The 19,357-nt window shown below is 39.6% G+C and overlaps 1 protein-coding gene across 4 annotated transcripts in view; it reads right to left on the bottom strand.

Moving 5' to 3' along the window:
* Window positions 1–2,547: 2,547 nt before the first annotated feature.
* Window positions 2,548–19,357, bottom strand: part of rcan3 (regulator of calcineurin 3) — a 47,553-nt gene continuing 30,743 nt past the window's right edge. For all 4 annotated transcript variants that reach the window (XM_026151701.2, XM_026151704.2, XM_026151702.2 and 1 more), the window contains exons 3-5: window positions 10,294–10,467; window positions 9,255–9,426; window positions 2,548–5,715 (exon numbers count right to left, since the gene is read on the bottom strand). In XM_026151701.2, the coding sequence (XP_026007486.1) occupies window positions 5,561–5,715; window positions 9,255–9,426; window positions 10,294–10,467 (501 nt within the window). In that variant the 3' untranslated portion in view covers window positions 2,548–5,560. The remainder of the gene's footprint in view (window positions 5,716–9,254; window positions 9,427–10,293; window positions 10,468–19,357) is intronic.

Here is a 19,357-nt window from a genome sequence, read left to right as displayed (position 1 = left end):
ACCTGGCCCTGTGTGAAAAAGTAAGCCTAATAACTGGTTTTGCCAGCCTTGGCAGCAAGAACTGCAATTCAGTGTTTGTGATAACTAGTAATTAGTCTTTCACATCGCTGTGGAGGAATTAAGGCTCACTATTCTTTGTGGAATTGTTTGAATTTAGCCATGCCACGTTTTAATTTAGAGGAGAAACATGTTACATTTAAGGTCACTTCAAAACCTTGATTTTTTTCTTTTTTTTTTAGCTGTTTAGAAGTCGACTGGTGTGTTTTGATCATAAACCACATGTGCTTGACCTTCAGTGGATGAACTGATAGCTGGACTTGCTTCATCAGGATTTTCTGGTAGAACGCGGAACTCATGTTTCTGTCAATTACAGGAAGTCATCCAGGTCCTGAAGCAGCAAAGCAGACCATCACTCTACAACCACTATGTTTGACTGTTGGTATGATGTTCTTTTTTATGAAATATTGTGTTGGTTTTAAATCAGAATATTTTTCACCAAATTCTTGGGGATCATTAAGATGCTTTTTTAATAAATGTGAGAGACTCATTTGTGTCATCAGTGGTTTTCTTCTTTGAACTCTCTCCTGGATCACATTTTTGTCTCCTTCTTATCATGAATCATGAACACTGGCCCTAATTTAGGCAAGGGAGGCCTGCAGTTCTTTAGATATTGTTCTGGGTTCTTTAGTGAACTCCTAGATGAGTCACTGATGTGCTCTTGGAGTAATTTTGGTAGGCTGGCCATTCCTGGGAAGGTTCACCACTGCTCCAAGTTCTCTCTATCTGTAAATAATGTCTCTCACTGTAATACACTGGAGTCCCAAAGCCTTAGAAATGGTTTTGTAACCATTTCAACAATGATAGATTTCAGTGACTTGTTTTCTCAGCTGTTTCTTCAAATTGTTACATGAAATGTTGCTTTTGAGGTATTTTAGTCTACTTCACTTTGTCAGACTGGTTCTATTTAACCGATTTCATGATTCATCTGGTTTAGCAGTAATGAAGCCTGGGTGTGGTCAGTGAAACTGAAGTGAGATTTGGTTAATCACCATTAACTCATTATTTAACAAATGGTGCACGTTCCTTTTTCACACAGGGCAGGTAGGTTTGGATGGATCTTTTATCTTAATAAATGAAGTAATCAAAACTGCATTTTGTATTAACTCAAGGTAGCTGGTTATCTTTGTCTAATATTGCAACTTCTTCTGTGATCTGAAACATGCCAGTGTGAATTTGCAAAATAGAAAAGAAACTGCTGGAAACAAACAGGTCTGTTCTGCAGTTCTGTGGATTGGCCAGTGTGGGCCAGCATTTGTTGCCTGTTTGCCCTCATTGTTGCAGTCACATGACTGGACAGGTGTCATGTGCTAAGTGCTACAGTCAGCATGCTAGCATACAGTGCATTGAAACAAAGCAACTTAGCATGCTGACATTTTATAAACACAAGTTAAAGACATTTTGATAGCAAAAAGGTCAGTTACTGCCCCCCATTATACCAAATGTGGTCTTGTGTAGGAACTACAACAATGTAATTGTGTCACAAGCATGCAAGCTGTTAATGCTGAACTTATGTGTAGCAGAGATCATGTGGGCTGAGAATTCAAGATGGTCTCTCTCTTCTCACTTTAGAATCTGCTGCTCATACAGGCAAAAAGAAAAAACCTTTCCTCTACATGCCTACATGAAAAAATGCCAAGTTCTTACAGTTTATTTCCTATTTCAAAAAAGTAGTTATTTGCAAATGACTTTCTAGTTTTTGGTATTAAAAACAAAACTGTACTTAAATACTAAGTAATAAGATTTATTCTGTCACATAAATTTAATCTATTGAAGAACCAACAGCTGGTCTTGGTAAAATAAAATAAGCCTTCAGTTATGATCAAGAAGAACAAAATCAGGAAATGTTTTAAAGATCTTGCATTTGGTAAATTAATGCTGAATTCTGTGAAAGTAATGAAAACTTATGAAAGCCACAAACTGGGAGACTAGATTTTACTCAGGTGTATGTCTGGCACAACACACACTTTATGGACACAAGTACCAGAACAACTACACATTTACAGGAGCTGCTTAGCCACAGAAACGCCCGAGGTTTGAAACTCTCGAGTTACTGAGTCAGCAGAGCATTGGCAATGCTTTTAAGCTGCTCTGTAACTTTACGTGTTCTGCCACCTTCTGGATTCCATTGCACAATTATACCACTTACATCTGGGAGGGAATAAAAACTCATGATGTGACGTGTTGTGACAGTGGCATCCTATTACAGTAGGACTCATGAATTCCATGAGTTCTTTAGAAAAACGTATTCTTTTACAGATGTTTGTAAAGGCAGACCGCACAGCTAAGCTTCATATTTACGATAATATGATTGGAAAAGACTGGATTCAAAGATTGAGAGGTGTAGCCCAGTACATACACTGTACATAGCTCACTTTCTGCACAACTATAACTATCTAATTTTTTGGAATGAGATTCTGTTTCTGTGTTTGCATCCCAAGTGTAGCCCCTCGAGCAAAGACACACCTGAAATAAACAACACTAAACATGGATTTTAAGAATAAGTCTTTATGTATTTTTTTTTCTATGTGAAACAAATGACTATTATACTACACAAATCGAAGCGGATACTGTAAGAGACAGAGACCATCTCTGAGAAATAAGTACAGAACATGAAAATACACATACTGGTATTATAGAACTATAAATTATTGCTCGTTTTGCTACGTTGTTTTCTCGATTCCTACGATACAAGACACAATATTCAGGTTTCAACGGAAACAGTACAACAGTGACAAACGGTATAATTGAGCTTTTTAGTAGACGTTCCCCAGAAATAAAAGAAACATTCAAACAGAGTCCATGTTGAACACAACAAGATGACTGTCGGTTTTGATCGAGCATCTTCGGAACTTATTGTTATACATTTTTGTCTTTTTTTGTTTCCATTTACAACATTGCCAAGAGAAGCCATAACAAACTGCACACCGGGACTGGCCTCAGCAACAGAAAAAACACTTGGCATATGTACATAAATATAAATTTTCTTTTCAACTGTGACCAAATGCAACAGTTTGTTAAAACACCATGACAAAAGAGATAAAAAATCTTTCCTTGTGTCCTTCTTTCTGCTCCGCTGCTTCCTCTACAATATCATCCATCACAGCAGCTCCACCAGTCTGCCGTCTGCTTAGATAACTGCGACAGCTTAACCGTAGTGCCAATAAAAGTGCACTCTGCCAACACGGTGCATTTCAAAGAACCATTTCATATCCTGTGAAGATAAAATGAATGTTTCTTGTGGACAAACACAAAAACAAAGATAGTGATTTTGTTCTGCACTGTCATCCTGCCTCGTTTCTTTTTTTTCTCTCTCTCTCTCAAACCTAAAACTGCACTGCATGTCCACACCGCTTTTCAGAAACGCACTTCCACAGATCCAAAAAAGGCCTGAAAGGTTCACACGAGCAAAAAGGAAGTGGAGTGTTGCACTCACTGCAATATGCTGGTGAAAAGGCTAACCAGGTGTTTAGCTTGAGATAAAACAAACAACACTAGAAATAAAACTGAAGACATACAATGTGCTTCCTACTTTGTCTTTAAAAAAAGACTTTTATGTGAAGGAAATAACAGCACACTGACAGTAAAGTGCTCACATGCACACAGACTTGTAGTTTGCTTACTAATATTGTTACATAGCAAAAAGTACTTTTAGATTTCATGCTGTCTGATGACACAAATGAGGTTCAGACTCGCCTCCTTTGTGTTGCTTTTAAAGCGCTGAAATGTTTCATTCAGTGGAGGTGAAACACACTGGTCTGATTTGATTTTATTGGAACAAAATAAAGGTGAGCTGTAGATTAAGGAATGTATGTTTTTATAAAATGAGCGCTAATTCAATACAAACTACTGCAAGTGGGTCGGGGGAAACATGATATCCTTGTGTTTAGAAATACAGATCAGAGTCTCTGAGTAAGAAAGAAATCATTTTACGTTAGGAGATGAGTCGATGCTTTGGTTGGTGTATCTCATGTGGCGTGATTAATTTTCCCTTTTCTCAGCAAAATGCTTTCAGGTAAACTGCAATATCTAAAGGAACTATTTCAACAAATTTTTTTCCGCTAAGCTATTTACAGCCAGACGCAGCGCAGTACTCTGGTGCGCAGCAGGAGACGATCAAGAGTCCCACAATTGCTCGGAGATATCGAGAGATTCTCAGTGCAAAACAAGCAGTAGAAGGTTTCGGAGGAAACCTGACACAGATTGTGGGTTTGATTAAATAACATAAAAAAATACATTTAAGTTGTGAATTACAACAAACAGAATCAGAAAAAAACAGAAAAACAAACCCCGTCCCGACACCCCTTTGAAGAAATAAGGGGGTTTGACCTGTCAAATCGCAAAAAAGTGACACATGCAAATTTGCCGTCGAGTCAAAGACTGAACTGTCAAGCTTTCAAAAACTCATTCAGCTTTTATTTTTCTACCCCCCCGTTTCACATACTTTCAACCCTGTGCGCAAATATGCACTTGCGTCAAAAGCATCAACCCGTTCCTCTGTCATAGTCACGAACATCAATTAAGAAAAAAAATACACCTCAGCTCTTCATCTACAGAAGTAACTTAGCATGCAAAAAGTTTTGGGGTATCAAATACGTAGTAAGTATACACATCTAGTAGTACAGCAAAAAAACACCTCTCCAAATAAAAAAGGACAAAAAGCAAAATCAAAAAAAAAAGAAAAAAGAAAAAAAAGTCAGACAACCACCACAACTTTGTTAGTCACATATGGCGCTTCGTGCTGTGTGTGATGTTAAATAGGTTCCTTTTTCTTGATATAGCTTGTTAGTATTTGTGTTTCTGTAGGTATTTTTTGTAATACAGTATATACATGCAGACAAGAGCGGAAACATCACACAGTCAGTCTTAATGAGAGCGGAAACTGCGAACCAGCAGATATGAAAAAGGAGGAAAAAAATAGACACTTATAATACATATGTATAACCTAAAAACACAATTTATTGTTTAAAAAAACAGAAAGAAAAGAAAAATATCTTTGCTTAAGTATCACATGTCCTCAACCAAAGATCTTCGATTATTACATATGACTGTGAGACGAAGGGAGAGGTACAGCTAACAACCTAACTGACTAGCAAGCTACTGAGCAGGACTAGCAATGAGAGCTGAGTGTGTGCGATAAGTGACAGGTGCCTGCGTAGGGACAGGTATTTCCACCCCTCTTGCCGAAAACGAGGGGAGATTAGTGGGGTGGAGGCAAGCATGCCTACCGCTCCCCCAGGCTGTCCACAGAATGTGATGAGTGTGTGTGTGTGATTCTCATCCATCCCCTTCAAGCCACCTCATTCCATCGCCACGCTCCCCACAAACACCGTCTTCGAGCAATGTTTGTTGTTTTTTGTTTTGTTTTTTTTTTTTGCTTTAGTTGAACTGAAATGAGGGGCATCGACGCTCTCTGTGAGTGCAGAGACGAGAGAGAGAGGGCAGGTGTGTTGTGGGCTTAAGTGGCGGTCTTGGCCCCACTGGTGTTGGAAGGGAGGCCTCTCTAGTTGAAGACCTTTGGGGGTCCGTCGGGACGTCTGGTCTGGACAATCTGCTGCTTTGGCCGCGCTGCCTCGTCCTCCTCTGTTTCGCTCTCGCACACGTGGACCACCACGCTGGGGGTGGACTCTGTTCCTGCATGGAGTTCATACTTTTCACCTGAGGGGATGGAAAGAGAGAAGAGCCATTAAGTTACAGTCTGTAAAATATCACCACTAGATGTCAGCAAATTGCGGCAGTGCATAATCCTGGCCACTGTAGGACAATCATATTTCATATTTTATGTGCGATATTTTATGCTTCTACACTCGAGTCACCTATAAAACTGGTTGCCATTCATCTGTATTTAGTGTACTCAGATAACAAAATGACTCCAGACCAGATACATTCCACAATCTGCTGTTTTCTTAGCAGGCCGTTAGTCAGCTGTTCATCTCAGCTGTCTGTATGTGTCGATGTTTACTTCTGGAGGCGGCTGTAAGCTTGTTAAAGAAGTCTGATTCATCTTGATGATACTGAGCGGAGTTATTGAGAATATCCTGAAATTTTCTGTCATCAGAGGCTGCTGTTTTTAACTAGTGTTATTGAAACTTTTAAGTTGCTGGACACTTGGCGAATCAACTCTCGTACAATGTGAGAATATAATCAAACTGTTTATGCTTAGGGAAAATGTGATTTCCTGGACACCTGAACCTAACATTAGCTGGTATAATGTTGGCTTATAACCATCCATAGCTGTTTAGCTGGCTCTTGTCAATTTTGAGTATATTAGGAATAAATAAGCATGAATTACAATTTTCTTATGAGTTCTCATCTTCTCATCTAATACATATGTGGCGGGTCTGTATCAACAAACTTAACACAATTAGGCAGAACAGCGATGTCCGTCTCGGCCACTGTATTCAAGATGGCAGGGAAACATGGCGACTTCCACAAACTGGCAGCAGCACCTACGTATTTTAATTGATTAATTAATTCTAAGTTTATGAGAATGAGTTTGTTGGAAGATTAAATGCAAACTAATCATTATATCTACCTATCAATCTACATATATACACACACAGTACATCATTCTTTTTTTCAATTAAATAAACTAAAAAAAGGGTAATTGGACATTTACGGATTAAATATGAAAGCAAAACCACTACTGTGGTAAAGAGAGACTGGCAAAACTCAGAGTACTGAGAACTGGACTAACACATTGCTCAGTAGAAGAGGCTTCATGCAAGTTAATCATTTAATGTAGTGTACATTCCAGAGGAAACTGCTGTATGTTTTGCTCTCTTTGAGTAATATTAGAACTTTATAACCTTAAGTCTAAAAGTAAGTCAATATTATTGACCATTTCAAATGCCTGGAGGCAGTATACTGCCCAGTTATTTTGAAGCATTATTCATTATACCAATGGACACCATACCATTAAGAGTGCATGTATAAAACCACCAGATATGATCTAATTTATATAAGTAGTAACACTTATGTAACAGCTTTTGCCTCTGGAAATTGTATTTCTACATTTGTCTTTGCCATTCCAAAACCTTCCCATAAATTTCAGTTCCACATTTAATTGTCTCTCTCTTATAGTGCCTCTGATTTTACTGAAGGGATTTGAATACATCCCCCATGAATGATAAGGAGACGAAAAACACTCCTCCTTCTGTCTAGAGTAGCACTAATTTTGCACTAATATGGTTGACTAACTAAATATACTTTATGTTTGAAATATGTACGGCATCTATTATATGGTGACAGCTGTTTTTCCTGTTGGTTAAGGAACAAATCAGGATACGTGTTCAAGAGACAACTATTCCCCGGAATACTCTTGCCATTTGTCTGGATGCCAAACTCAGCGGACTCTGATTGAAAACGGACTCTTGTGAGATTGTATCACAGTCGCCATGGAGATCAGACAGCTGGCAGACAGGAGGAAATTGGTCTTGTCGCTTTTCGCCGTGGTGCCAAACACAAGAGAGGGACACCGAATATAATCCTGCTGTTACCACGGGGAGTTGACAGAGGGAGTCAGCGTGCTGTGCTGCAGCCCTGAGCTAATCTGATGTTGGATGGCAGGATGTGACGCGCAGAACAAAGCAGTTTCTTGAAGCCTCGTGTTGCTATGGTAAAAGCAGAACATGTCAAAATGGCCCTCCGAACTGGACTGTGTGTGTGTAATTGTGCGTGCGAGGACGTGGCGAGTTTAATCATCAGTTTTGGTGATAATAAATGGCGCTCGGGTTGTTTTTTCCACTTCATCAGCATGATCACATCCACATATGCAAGCATGGAAAGACGCTGTGGAAATGGCACACCTTCTTGTGCGTGTTAGGTGACATTTTCTAAAGGCTGCGGCGATCTGATATCTTGCTGACAAGGCAGACAGAGGTGCAGGTGTTTACTTGCCAGTCTAACTGTGGTGGTTTGTGCTGCCTCATTTAGACTGGTTCCTCATTAGCTTTCATATTGCCATGCCACTCTATATGCAACCAGGTACAAAATCTCCAGGGCAAAGTGAGACCTGAACGATATCCAATTGCTATCATTTACACTATGTGTGTGTAAGAAATAAAATCTTCCGACATATTCGTCTGATATGAGTGGATGGTTTAAAACGGGAAGGTATTTAGCATTTGTGGCAGCTCCGTGCAGGCTGGGCATGCATGCCAACACTCAAGTAGTCTATTGCCAGTTTAACTGAGCTAACTTTAGTTCTGAGAGCCTCTAGAACTCTGTTTAAACTTAGAATAACAAGGATGCAATTGTTGATCTGCATAGACATGGAAAGAATGAAACAGCATTGTTCTTGAGGTGGGGAGGAACGTGATTGTAAGATTAGCTGCTACAACTATTTCCACACTGGATGTTTTGTTTTTCCTGGGTGGCATTGATGAATGTTAACTTGGCTCGACTAAATGGAAAGCAGAGCAGATTCACTCGGGCAGATTCTATAAACTATTGCCATTGGTTTACCATCCTCCCTTAATGACTCCTCCTAAATCCCTGAAATAAGTAATGATGAATTGAAATAAATCGTCCCTGCAGGACTTTCTAATCCTAGTTTAATACTGCAGATAGAAAAAAAATACACACAGACGTTCACCACCTCCAAAAATCCACTTATGGTTTCTATGAAGGGGTTTACTCATTAGTCAGTGTATGTTATGCAAAATCATTTGAATCCACTGCTTCTTTCATTGTATATGTACTGACAATGACCCTTGATGCTGATGTATCATAGCTCGAACAATGGATTTGATTCGTGGGATTCAGTCTGGCGTTTCCTTTTTTTATGCTTCTCTGCAAAAAACCACAGCAGCAGGAAGTTCTTCGCTGAGATCACTAAGAAAGACAGATTTTTAAATGGCACAGCATTCTTTAAATGTACTTCTGAACAAGTACTTCAGATGCTATTCAGAAGTGACTAACGCGCCGCAGTAAAAGTCAAGATTAAAAGAGTTATAATTCAAAAATGTTCCATTTCCTTTTGTCATGATTGCTTCCCAGATAAATATCCTTTCCACATCGCCCCCCTGAGGTGCATGAAATAATTTCCTGCTTTTTTTCGGCTTTACTGTTCAGAGACGAATGATTCAAAGGAGATTTTTTCATACATTTGTTGCACACCATTTTCCCTGTGTTACGCCTGTTGTAGGCACCGAGTACCAACACAGAGCACGAGCGTGTTGAAGTTGAGTACTGACCGGGTCCGAGCTTGGCTACGGCGCACAGCAGGTCGTAGTTGATGACGGGCGTGGCGTCTTCGCTCTGGCTCCAGCCCACAGGCGGCGAGGCAGGGGGCGAGATCAGAAACTGTTTGACTGGCTGGGGAGGGGCCAAATATGACTTATCAATGTCCTCGTCACCATTCTGGATCTATTGGAGAGAAGATGATAGCTGATGAAACGACTGTTCTCTTAATTCATACACAAGTCTCATTGTCCGCTGGTTATATGCACAGGATAAACTGAAGTTTCAGTCAGAAGCTCTGTCTTCAAGTCTCAAATAACAGGCTTTTTCCAATGAATGGATTTCAGCATTTTGATAGCTGCCAATTGCTGTAATTACAATACCTACATGTGGCATCTGTCAAGCTGTAAAATCCTTAATCCTCTTACATCAAAGTACTAAAAGGTGCAGCAGGGGTCATGACTGATGATGTATTCGCGATAAGGGGAGTTTCAGTTGGAGTCGCAGTGACTTGTATTTTTTTCAGGAAGCACAACTTTGATGGAATCTTGACTAAAACTGAGCTAAACTGGGTGTTTTGGACTTGCTACACATTAATTTATAGCTATTTAAATGTGATTGAAATACAATTTATACAGTATGTAACCTGTAAAATTCATCCTTCAACCTCTCTCTTCCCCACAACTGCATAGAGACACACTTGTTCACACAGCTACAGTGTAGTGGGTGGGTGGGGAATCAAGAACTGTGTTCTTGTGCTCAATAATGTAACAGATGAGTTTTGACAGGAAGGCTCATAGGTTCAGGAAGCAGTCAGGTGTGGCTCAGAGATGCAAACAACACTAAAAGATGGATTAAAAAGAGAAATTGAAAGAATTTGGGAGGAGATTGTGTACCATGCTCTTTCTCCGAGTTTGTTTTTCTGTGTGTTGCTGTGCACACACAATGCACTGTGCCCTAACTCTCTATGTAAATAAGCAGTGCTTTGCCTCAGATCCTCCATCTCCCAGGCCCCCTTCCTGCCCTTTCCCAGACCCCTCAGCTGACACTTACTTGAGCAAAGTAGAGTTTAAGCTTCTTGCCGTTGAACTCGGACTCATGTAGCTCAATGCGTGCGCGGGCTGCTGCCTCTGGGGTGCTGAAGTTGATCCGGACTCTCCGGAAGCTTTTGAACATTTGGAAAGTCGCCTGTTCATCGTAGATCCTAAACAATGCCTCGAACCTCTCCTGCACAAGATAAAAAAGGTAAAAATGTACAAGTCTGATGAGAGATCGAGGCTATTGTTGAGCATGTTAACCTGCTGATACTGTGAAATACAGCAACCATTTAAAAACCCAAATAGACTAAACAAGTCACATTTTTTCCATAAACACTTAAAACAATGTTTTCTTAGTTAACATTTATTCACTGACAAACCACGGCAATAGTATTTACACAGAGATATGCTTGACTAGAGGCAAATCTTCTGAGTCAGCGTCATCATCTTTCACTTAATGATTGTCAAAATTGGATTAAAAACTGTTGTTTATTGTTCTCTATTTCTTTTGTGTGCAATTACTCAAGATGAACTATGTTCTCTGAGCACTATTTTCTCAAAAGCTAGATAACATCAAATATCTCAAATACAACAAAATAAGATATTTGAGAACACTACGCGAGAAACTCGTGTGACTAAGTGCTCTGCGTCCAGCTCTGTCATTTTCCAGCACTCTTCTCTGCTGTTGTCTCTCTTTTCGTTTTTAATCCTTATGTAATTTTCTGCTTCTTGAACTATATGTCGTTAAACATTCCCATATCCCCCCCATCAGGCCTCACCAAATTGGCCTCCTCAACTGTAAACTCAATCAAGCAGCTCAGCAGGAGGGCAAAAAAAAAGAAAGTAAGAGGCCACCAGGGGAGCTCGTTTCTGAATAATCAGTAGTGCTACTCTTTGAATCCTTCCAACAATGACTATCAAACTAGACCCTCTTTTGAGAAGGAAGAAGGATGATCAACTGAATGTGGTCTTCTGCCAGTACAGGTTCACAGGGCCTTTACATCTTTAATGTAGTTCTTGTGCTCAACTTGGGTAAAGCGGCCATTACAAAAACATTTCTACTTAATACTTAAAGAGTTAAAGTTAATGCAAAGCCATAGTTAAGTATGTGGATATGGCCGTTTGCTTTTACTTTAATCAAGTGTCTTAAGAGCCACGTGTTTGCAATCAGTGGTGCCAATGTCTACTTTTAAACGCTGGTCTCAAGTCAGCGCCCATTTCTGTTATTGTCTGACAGATTTTTATCTGAGCTGAATTTTTCTTCTGTCAGTGGAAGCTAGAAACTAAAATAGTCCCATAGCACTTTCTTTGTTGAGCTGACACAGCAGCTATCACCAGGATGGAAAAGGTGAGCGTTACCTGAAGGAATACAGGCAGCATGTCGGCTGTGAGATCTGCCTCTGTACATTAGTGACACCTAAGTGACAGGATACACCTATAATCTGCACACTCAGCACACCGGGATGAGTTCTGGGCTCTCTCTGCGTGTCGTTTCAGCCCTGTGTCTTATTGGAGAACACTTGCCAGAATCTGGCACATATTCATCTGGCCTTGTTTGACATTTAATGCAAAAATCTTAACACTTTCACACTGTATGTAATCAAACTACGAGCAACACATAAAAGTCTGGGTATCATAAATTAAAGTCAAGCTGCAAACACTGCACTGACATGCTAAAATGTCCATATTCATATAAAAAAGAACTGTTTTCATTCATTTTTATTCAGTTTTTTCCGTCTAAAAAGCTGTTTTTAAATAAAATATCTTTTTACTATAACGCAAGACACAAACATCTGAACATCTGGATCAAGATGCTGAAACTGACTCAAATCATTGTCTGTGAAGGTTCTCAGTCATCCAGGTCATCGTAGTCTAAGGCGATCCTGATTAGGTAGAGGATCGCCAGGGGGTCCTTTGTCCCTCTTTGAGGGGAAACTCCCACTGGGTTTAAATCTGGGACTCTCCACCATTTGACCCTTAGAACTGAAGAAGTTTCTCGGATGAGAGGTGAAACGTCTCCAAGCAACTTAAACAAGTCCAGACGCTTTTCTTTCCAAGCTCCTTAGACTGACTCAAATCATTGGCATTTCTACCTAAATGATCGATTAATTACTAAGTGACTAATCAGTTCACAGTAAAGTAAACACTTAATAATGATCAGTAAAGCCATCATGCATTTGTATTAATATATAGCTGCTATATCTCAGTGCCTTGGTTTTTTGTTGACACAGTAAATATATATGCTTTATAATATGGGCCTTTCTGTAGAGAAATCACATAATCACACTATCTGACACATGCACAGCTCTAAATGATTCAGCAAGCTGTCAGCTGCCATCATGCTGCAGTGTGCTGTTTGCGGTGGTCAAACAATTTGGAGGAAAATAAAAAAGAAGATTAGCGCTTTTACTCCTAATCCTCCCCCCTTTCCCCTCTTGTTTTATTTTCACGTCTTCTCCCCATGTAAGTGCATCAGGTCTTCTGTTGCTGAACCCCTCTGGGTAGCTGGCTTAACATCAGAAGTGACTTCACCTACAGGCCATGTGATACCATTTTTAGTCAGATTTGGACTTCACCATACAAGGTGCGTACTTAAGATGCTAGGAAAAGAGGTCAAGTTAGGAATGTGTGAATATCTTGACTCCTTTTAAGTGAAACTTAGCAATTAAAATGCAAAAATCCCTCAAAGCCAGAGGAGATTGAAGAGCATGCTTATCGCTAAATATAATGGGAGAGCTGGGAGTTAGGTATGTTGATTTAATATGAATGCTCTACGCTCAAAGTTGTGCATAAATAGCAGGAGAAGCAACATGTCAAGATGTTACTTCTCATATTACATATTGCATTAGAGAGGGTACATAGTAATCCTAATAACAGAGATTTATAAATCCATCTGTCTCTTGTGAGCCACTCAGTTTTACATAAGTGAAATACTAAAACCTAATTACAGAGGCCTAGGGAAAAATGTGTTTTCCCTGAATTTCTCATGAATGATGCAGGCAAAGAGGCATAAAACCCTCCTAGTGATAGCTCTGGATGCTATCAGATTGCTGCAGTTGCCCATACTTTGCATAGTATTCTGCAATAAGCCTACGGTGTTGGGGGTTGATGCATTGTGTGTTTCTTCTTCAGTTGTGTTTATACACCTGTCTGCACTTAATTATTAGTTATTATTAAACTCTGGCTCTCTTCCACGTCATGTCTTTGTCCTGTCTTGCTTCCTTCACCCCCAACCACGTATTGCCCTCCCTGAGTCTGGTCCTGCTGAAGGTTTCGTCCTGTTAAAAGGGAGTTTTTCCTTCCCACTGTCACCAAAGTGCTTGCTCATAGGGGGTCATATAATTGTTAAGGTTTTTGTTAAGGTGTTTTCTGTTTTGCATTGTAGGGTCTTTACCTTACAACATAAAGAGGCTTGACGCAAATGTTGTGATTTGGCGCTATATAAATAAAACTGAATTGAGTTGTCTGTGAAGGTTCTCAGTCCTCCAGGTCATCGTAGCCTAAAGAGCCTAAAGAGCTTTAAAAGAAAAGAAAAGATTTCTTAAAGATGTTTCAGCTTTCATCCGAGAAGCTTCTTCAGTTCTAAAAGCAACTGGTAGAGAGTCCCAGATTTTAAACCCTAGTGGAGTGTCACCAAGAGGGTCATGGACCCCCCTATTGATCCTCTGATTAATCACGCGAACCCCAGGTGTGAAAATGGGTGTGGGTCACAATCAGCCAAGGTTTCAGGTGAACCCATTGTGAAACCTAGCCCCACCCTATCATGTGATTTACTGAGGTCAAATGTCCCAGGCTGTGAGTGGGCGTCAAGGCTTCTGGGAGGGGATCTCAACACTGGATTATAGATGGCAAAATTGAAGTTAACTGAGTTGAATTCCTTAGCAACCAGTTGCTACTGGGTCACTGATCGGCCTCTAGGGCTGTATGACTGAGGCCTAAATGGTCTCACCTTTCAATTTGTTAAATGTTGTTTTCAGGTTCCTTAATATTTGCATGTGAGCACGACAGATTTTGTTTTAAATTTGAATTTTATATTTAATAAATGAACAATGGAACAAATCCACATGGACAGGCTTTTGTGGTCACTTTAGACGAGCAAAAAAAGCTTCAAACCTCACTTGTTACTAAACTGTTTACAGCCTACACTATGGAAAGCATGTTAGGAAACAGCTGCTTACACATTCAGCAGGTGTAAAACAAAATTAGCATTCACTTGAAGTTTTTTCTTCCCTCAAGGCGAATGCTTGAGGGAAGCATTTGTTCAGTACAATTTCCTAGCTACAGTACATTTGTACATTTGTATAGTACATTTGGTTTATCTGAGCTAAAAAGGAAAAGATGCTGGTGAGCATGCTCGCACTAAATTAAGATATTAACGATGCAGTGACTAAAATGAAAAGACTGAAGCAGTCACCTTAAAAAAGCTTTCAAGCGTCATATAGCTAAAGGAAATTGACTGAAGACAGACTCATGAGTCACAGTTGGTGTTTATCATAAGAGACACGTTTGTTGGTTATGAGTAAACTGGGGGTGGGAGGTTGGTAGCATTTGTATTGCAAGATCTTGATTTACATTTCAGAGCATTTTACATTTCCATTGTTTGTTACAGTTGCTCCTGATTTTGGTGTAATCGTGACTTGAGTATAACAACAAAGACACTTGTTGAACCTCTCTGTAGAGCCCGCCTCAGCCCTTATTCACACTGTGAATTTTCCATGAGCCTTGGCCAGCTTCTATGACTCAGATGTCATCAAAACTCCATGTGTAAAACTGATAAGATTATCATTTACATACACAGAGGCACACACACACACACCCACACACACAGTGGTGACTTCCTTAACCCAAATTGATATTTTGGCATGTGCAAAGACGTGGGAAAGCTCTGAGATCATGTTCCATAATAGCAGGCAATGTTTGTTTTACACCACCATATGCCAGCGCTGATAAACCCACGACTGATTGGTGCGTAACAAGTGAGCGTGCTGATCACTAATTTATGTGGCCTCTATGCGCAAACATGTTAAAGGAATGAGAGGAGGAAGACGAGGGGAAACGAGGAAGAAGAGAGGGGTTGTTGAGTTACATGTGGCTGAAAAGTGCCCTGCTCATCTGCCATCGCAATGTTCCCTGTGGTGACCTACTCCCTTTGTTCCCTTGTGTAGTGTGTGTTTGTGAGAGAGATACAGAGAGCAATTGAGCAAGTCTGTGGGTGATGTAGACAAAGCGTTCATGATTCTTCACTGTGTTTCCACAGCTGTAGGTACCCACACAAATACAATACGCCTACTATACACTCACGCACAGGGAAGTCTGCATAATAAAATAATTGGGCAGCGCCATTCGTCTCTAAGCACAGCTGAAGGACGACCGCTTTTAACCGCACAAAATCCTACCAGTACTCTGTGTCCTGTGAGAGCCCGAAGGACAACAGGTGAGGGAGAAGAAGCGAACAGCACGTCCTGTTTTTCATTCTCAACACAGAAGATTAAAAAAAAAACAACCTTCACACCTCCAAAAAACAAACAAACCTGAAAATAAGAACAAGCTGGATACCGAATTGCTTCAGAACATAAAATTTGCTGCTGTTTATAATAAGGCTGTTGCTCACGGGAGAATTCCAGTGTGTGTAGAGTCTTTGGTGTAGACCGCACATTTCTCCATGTCACCTTTGTGTAACACCCGAGCTATAGCTCCACGAGCCAGATTCCCTTACTTTCCTGTCTTTGATTTTGCTTCTGCCCAGTTGTTGCGTAACAGAGCTACTCTGTCACAACATTCAAGCTGAATCTGTCATGGTCCTCGTTTTTTGGACCCTGAGTTATGATTTCTGAACTTATTTGTCAAGTATTTTCCGTTTGGCTCTTAGTTTGTTTGCATTTATTTGTATTTTCTTTTTTAATCTTTAGGCCAGGGGTGTCAAACATAAGGCCCACAGACCAGAACCGGCCCTGCAAGGACTCCAAACAGGCCCACTGGACAACTTTGAAAATTGGAAGGACTGCACAGATTTTTACCTTTTAACTGTATTTTCATGTTTTACAGCTTTTCCTATTGAAAGAGGCCTCCATCCCCCAATTGCCATTCGCACTACACAAAAAATAATTAAATAATAGTGATTATTTACAGTAATTCCACAGTAAAAAATAAAATAATCAAAATTTTCTGTGAATTTATGAACATTTTTTATAATTGTGTTATAGCACAGTCTTCATGGACTTCATTTTGAAGGTAATTATCAGGTTAGGCATTTTTAATGATGGCAACCTCTTAACTTAATAGTGCCTTTATTTCAACATTTTTGACAGAACAATTGCCATCTTTACGACCTCCACGTGTGCATGCAAGCGTGCTGGACAACTCGCAGATTTATTTGCAAGTCAGTATTTTATTGTATAATTGCATGATCTTAGTTTTTACTTGTTTTCACTAAAAAGCTATAGATATTATTTTAATCTGAATTTTATTTCCTCATACATATAAATGATTTCATGCTTCCAGCAGCAAGACGGCCCTTAAAAATACACTTGAAAAGGTCCTCTTGAATGCTTCTACTAGTATAAAGTGGGAAAATGGAAATTAGCTTTTACATATGATTACATTCTTGCATTACGTAATATTAACCATAATTAGCGTACACATAAAAAGATCTGCAATCAAAAGCTGCAGTTCAGGAACTGTCTGTGGAGGGGGGAAGATACATACAGGAGATCCAACAAAGAGGCAGGCACAACTGCAAACTAGCACAAAAGACACCAACATAAAAAGACACTAAGCTTGCTAGTAAGCTGCAACCTCTCTTGCAGTTTCTCCAGGGCCTTCCTTTCAGAAGCTTCCCCCTTGGGTTAATAGGGTAGTTATGCTCCTGACTGTAAAGGGAAGGCTGTCATCGCAGTGGCAAAAGGACATAACTGTGTGCATGCTCACAGCAGCAAGCTCAAAAAAAGATCAGACAGCATAGGGATGAGGTGTGCAAGTTTACTGGGAAATGTCAACATGGTTTTCGGTGGCAGAACAAAAGAAAGTAGTAATTTAAAGAGCAGTGCTGAGAGAAACAGGAAGCTGGTTAGAGAAAAAAACCCCACAGGATCTACTTCACACCTTCTCTACCTAATGAACTGGTCAAGTATCAGATGACTGTGACTTGAAGTGTTTTCCCGTCTTATGTAAAAGGGAGATTAAGTTTCTTTAATATGTAAACAGCACTAACGCTCAGCAGACCTGCAGGTTCTTCCTGTTCTTACTGACGGATAAACGATTTCAGACACACTGGACAAATACTGGAATGTATTCTCAGCAAGCTGTGTTCAAATTGCGATGTTTTCACAAAAGCGCCTACACGCTGTCACTTTTTATTGTTGTGTTTGTCAGCTCATTGTGTTTACAGAGTTACATAAGGTCCATTTATTTAGCTGTTAGTTTGCTGTCACTGCCGGGAACCAGCGAGTAGCATCATCTGCAACACAGCTACATGTTCCATTATTTCTTTGATGATGCCTGAAAATGCATCACGCACGCACAAATATAATTAATTATTTTCAAAATAATAGGTAACGCAGAAAAGGCATTTGATATTCGTCTGTAGCAATTTTGGACCTTTACAAATAAAATTACAATAACAGCATTTAAATTAAGGGTTATTTGGATTGATGCTTGGTCAGAAACCGTTTCTCAGGATTCTTCAGATAGACAATAATGGTCGAGAAAATAATAGAGCAGCATAACTATAACAACCCTGGTTGGAGGGCAAATTAAACTAACACATAATAATAAAAACTACAATGAAAGAGGATTTGGTTAAATTTAACCCTAGCCTTAGACAACTTTAGATTTAGATGAAAAATGTCGTTTCAGTTCAAATTCACCCTTTCACAATGTTAAAAATACACATTAGCAGGCCCACGCGCCCCATTTCCAACAAGTTTATCTGAGATTTCCTTGATTTAAATTGACTGACTGGGCCACAATGCTCCATTTTTATCTGGTTTCCCATTTAATCCTGTACAGTATTTCAATCACCCTGGCACTCAGAGCACAATCCATGACTGTAATCCACAAGCTTGTTCAGTTCCATGTTGAATTACACCATTTGGCGTTTTGGATCAAAATGAAAAGATTAACCAAACCTAATTGGGACGTGAAGAAGGGTTTTGTTTTTTTCCCCCTTCCTTTGGGGAATTACTCAGCTTTCTCTGCGACACGTGCCGAGCTTTAACACAGTCTAATCCAGACCCTCACGCTTGAATTGGATTTGGGTGAAAATCAACAAACTAGGCCACAGAGCTTCTGGGTGAGTGGGGGATGGTGTTACACTAAATATAGATAATGCTGGAATAATTAAGAAAATTCATTTCTTAAGTGTGTAGACAATCGTTTTTAATTACTGTCCTCCCTAAAGGACCAAACTGGAACCAATGTAATGAGGACGAACAAGGTAGGAAGATCTGATTGGAGAGATAACAGACGGCGCTGGACGAAAAATAACTGTACCTGCATGCATTTCTGTTCCAGTATACTTTCTCTAATAGCTTTCCAGTTGAATATGTATTATATTTAAAATATAGAAGACCCTTCAAGTGGCGGATTTTAGAGAAATCACAGTAAAAAAATAAAATAAAATAAAATAAAAACTCAAATTACAAAAAGGATTTCTTGAGTTTTCTAGGTTTTTAAGTTTCATTTATTGTGCATGACCACTAACATCCATTATCTACTCCTCATATAGCGTCTAAATAAAGGGAAATTATTTATTACACCTCGTTAGTCCCCTTTTTCCCCCATCTCAGATTACTGATAATTGTTCTAGCCATCTTCACATTAGTATTAAAGTAAAGGCAGGACTTTGAAAATCTTCTAACTTCAATGAAACATCTGTAAACTACATAATAGTTTATCTGTTTGTTTAAAAAACTGAAAGTCAATAACTCAAATGGCTTGGAAGTGACTTTATTAAACGTAGATTCTAATTGTACATATCCGCTAAATTTTACCACCACTTTTTTTCCAGCTTCTTTGAGAAATTTAGTTAACTGGCAATCTGGGAACCCATCTGCTATTATCTGATGACTTTACCTGTGGGG

Source organism: Astatotilapia calliptera, chromosome 19, assembly GCF_964374335.1.
Source record: "Astatotilapia calliptera chromosome 19, fAstCal68.1, whole genome shotgun sequence".
NCBI lineage: Eukaryota > Metazoa > Chordata > Actinopteri > Cichliformes > Cichlidae > Astatotilapia > Astatotilapia calliptera.
This window is presented reverse-complemented; position numbering and strand designations above follow the sequence as displayed.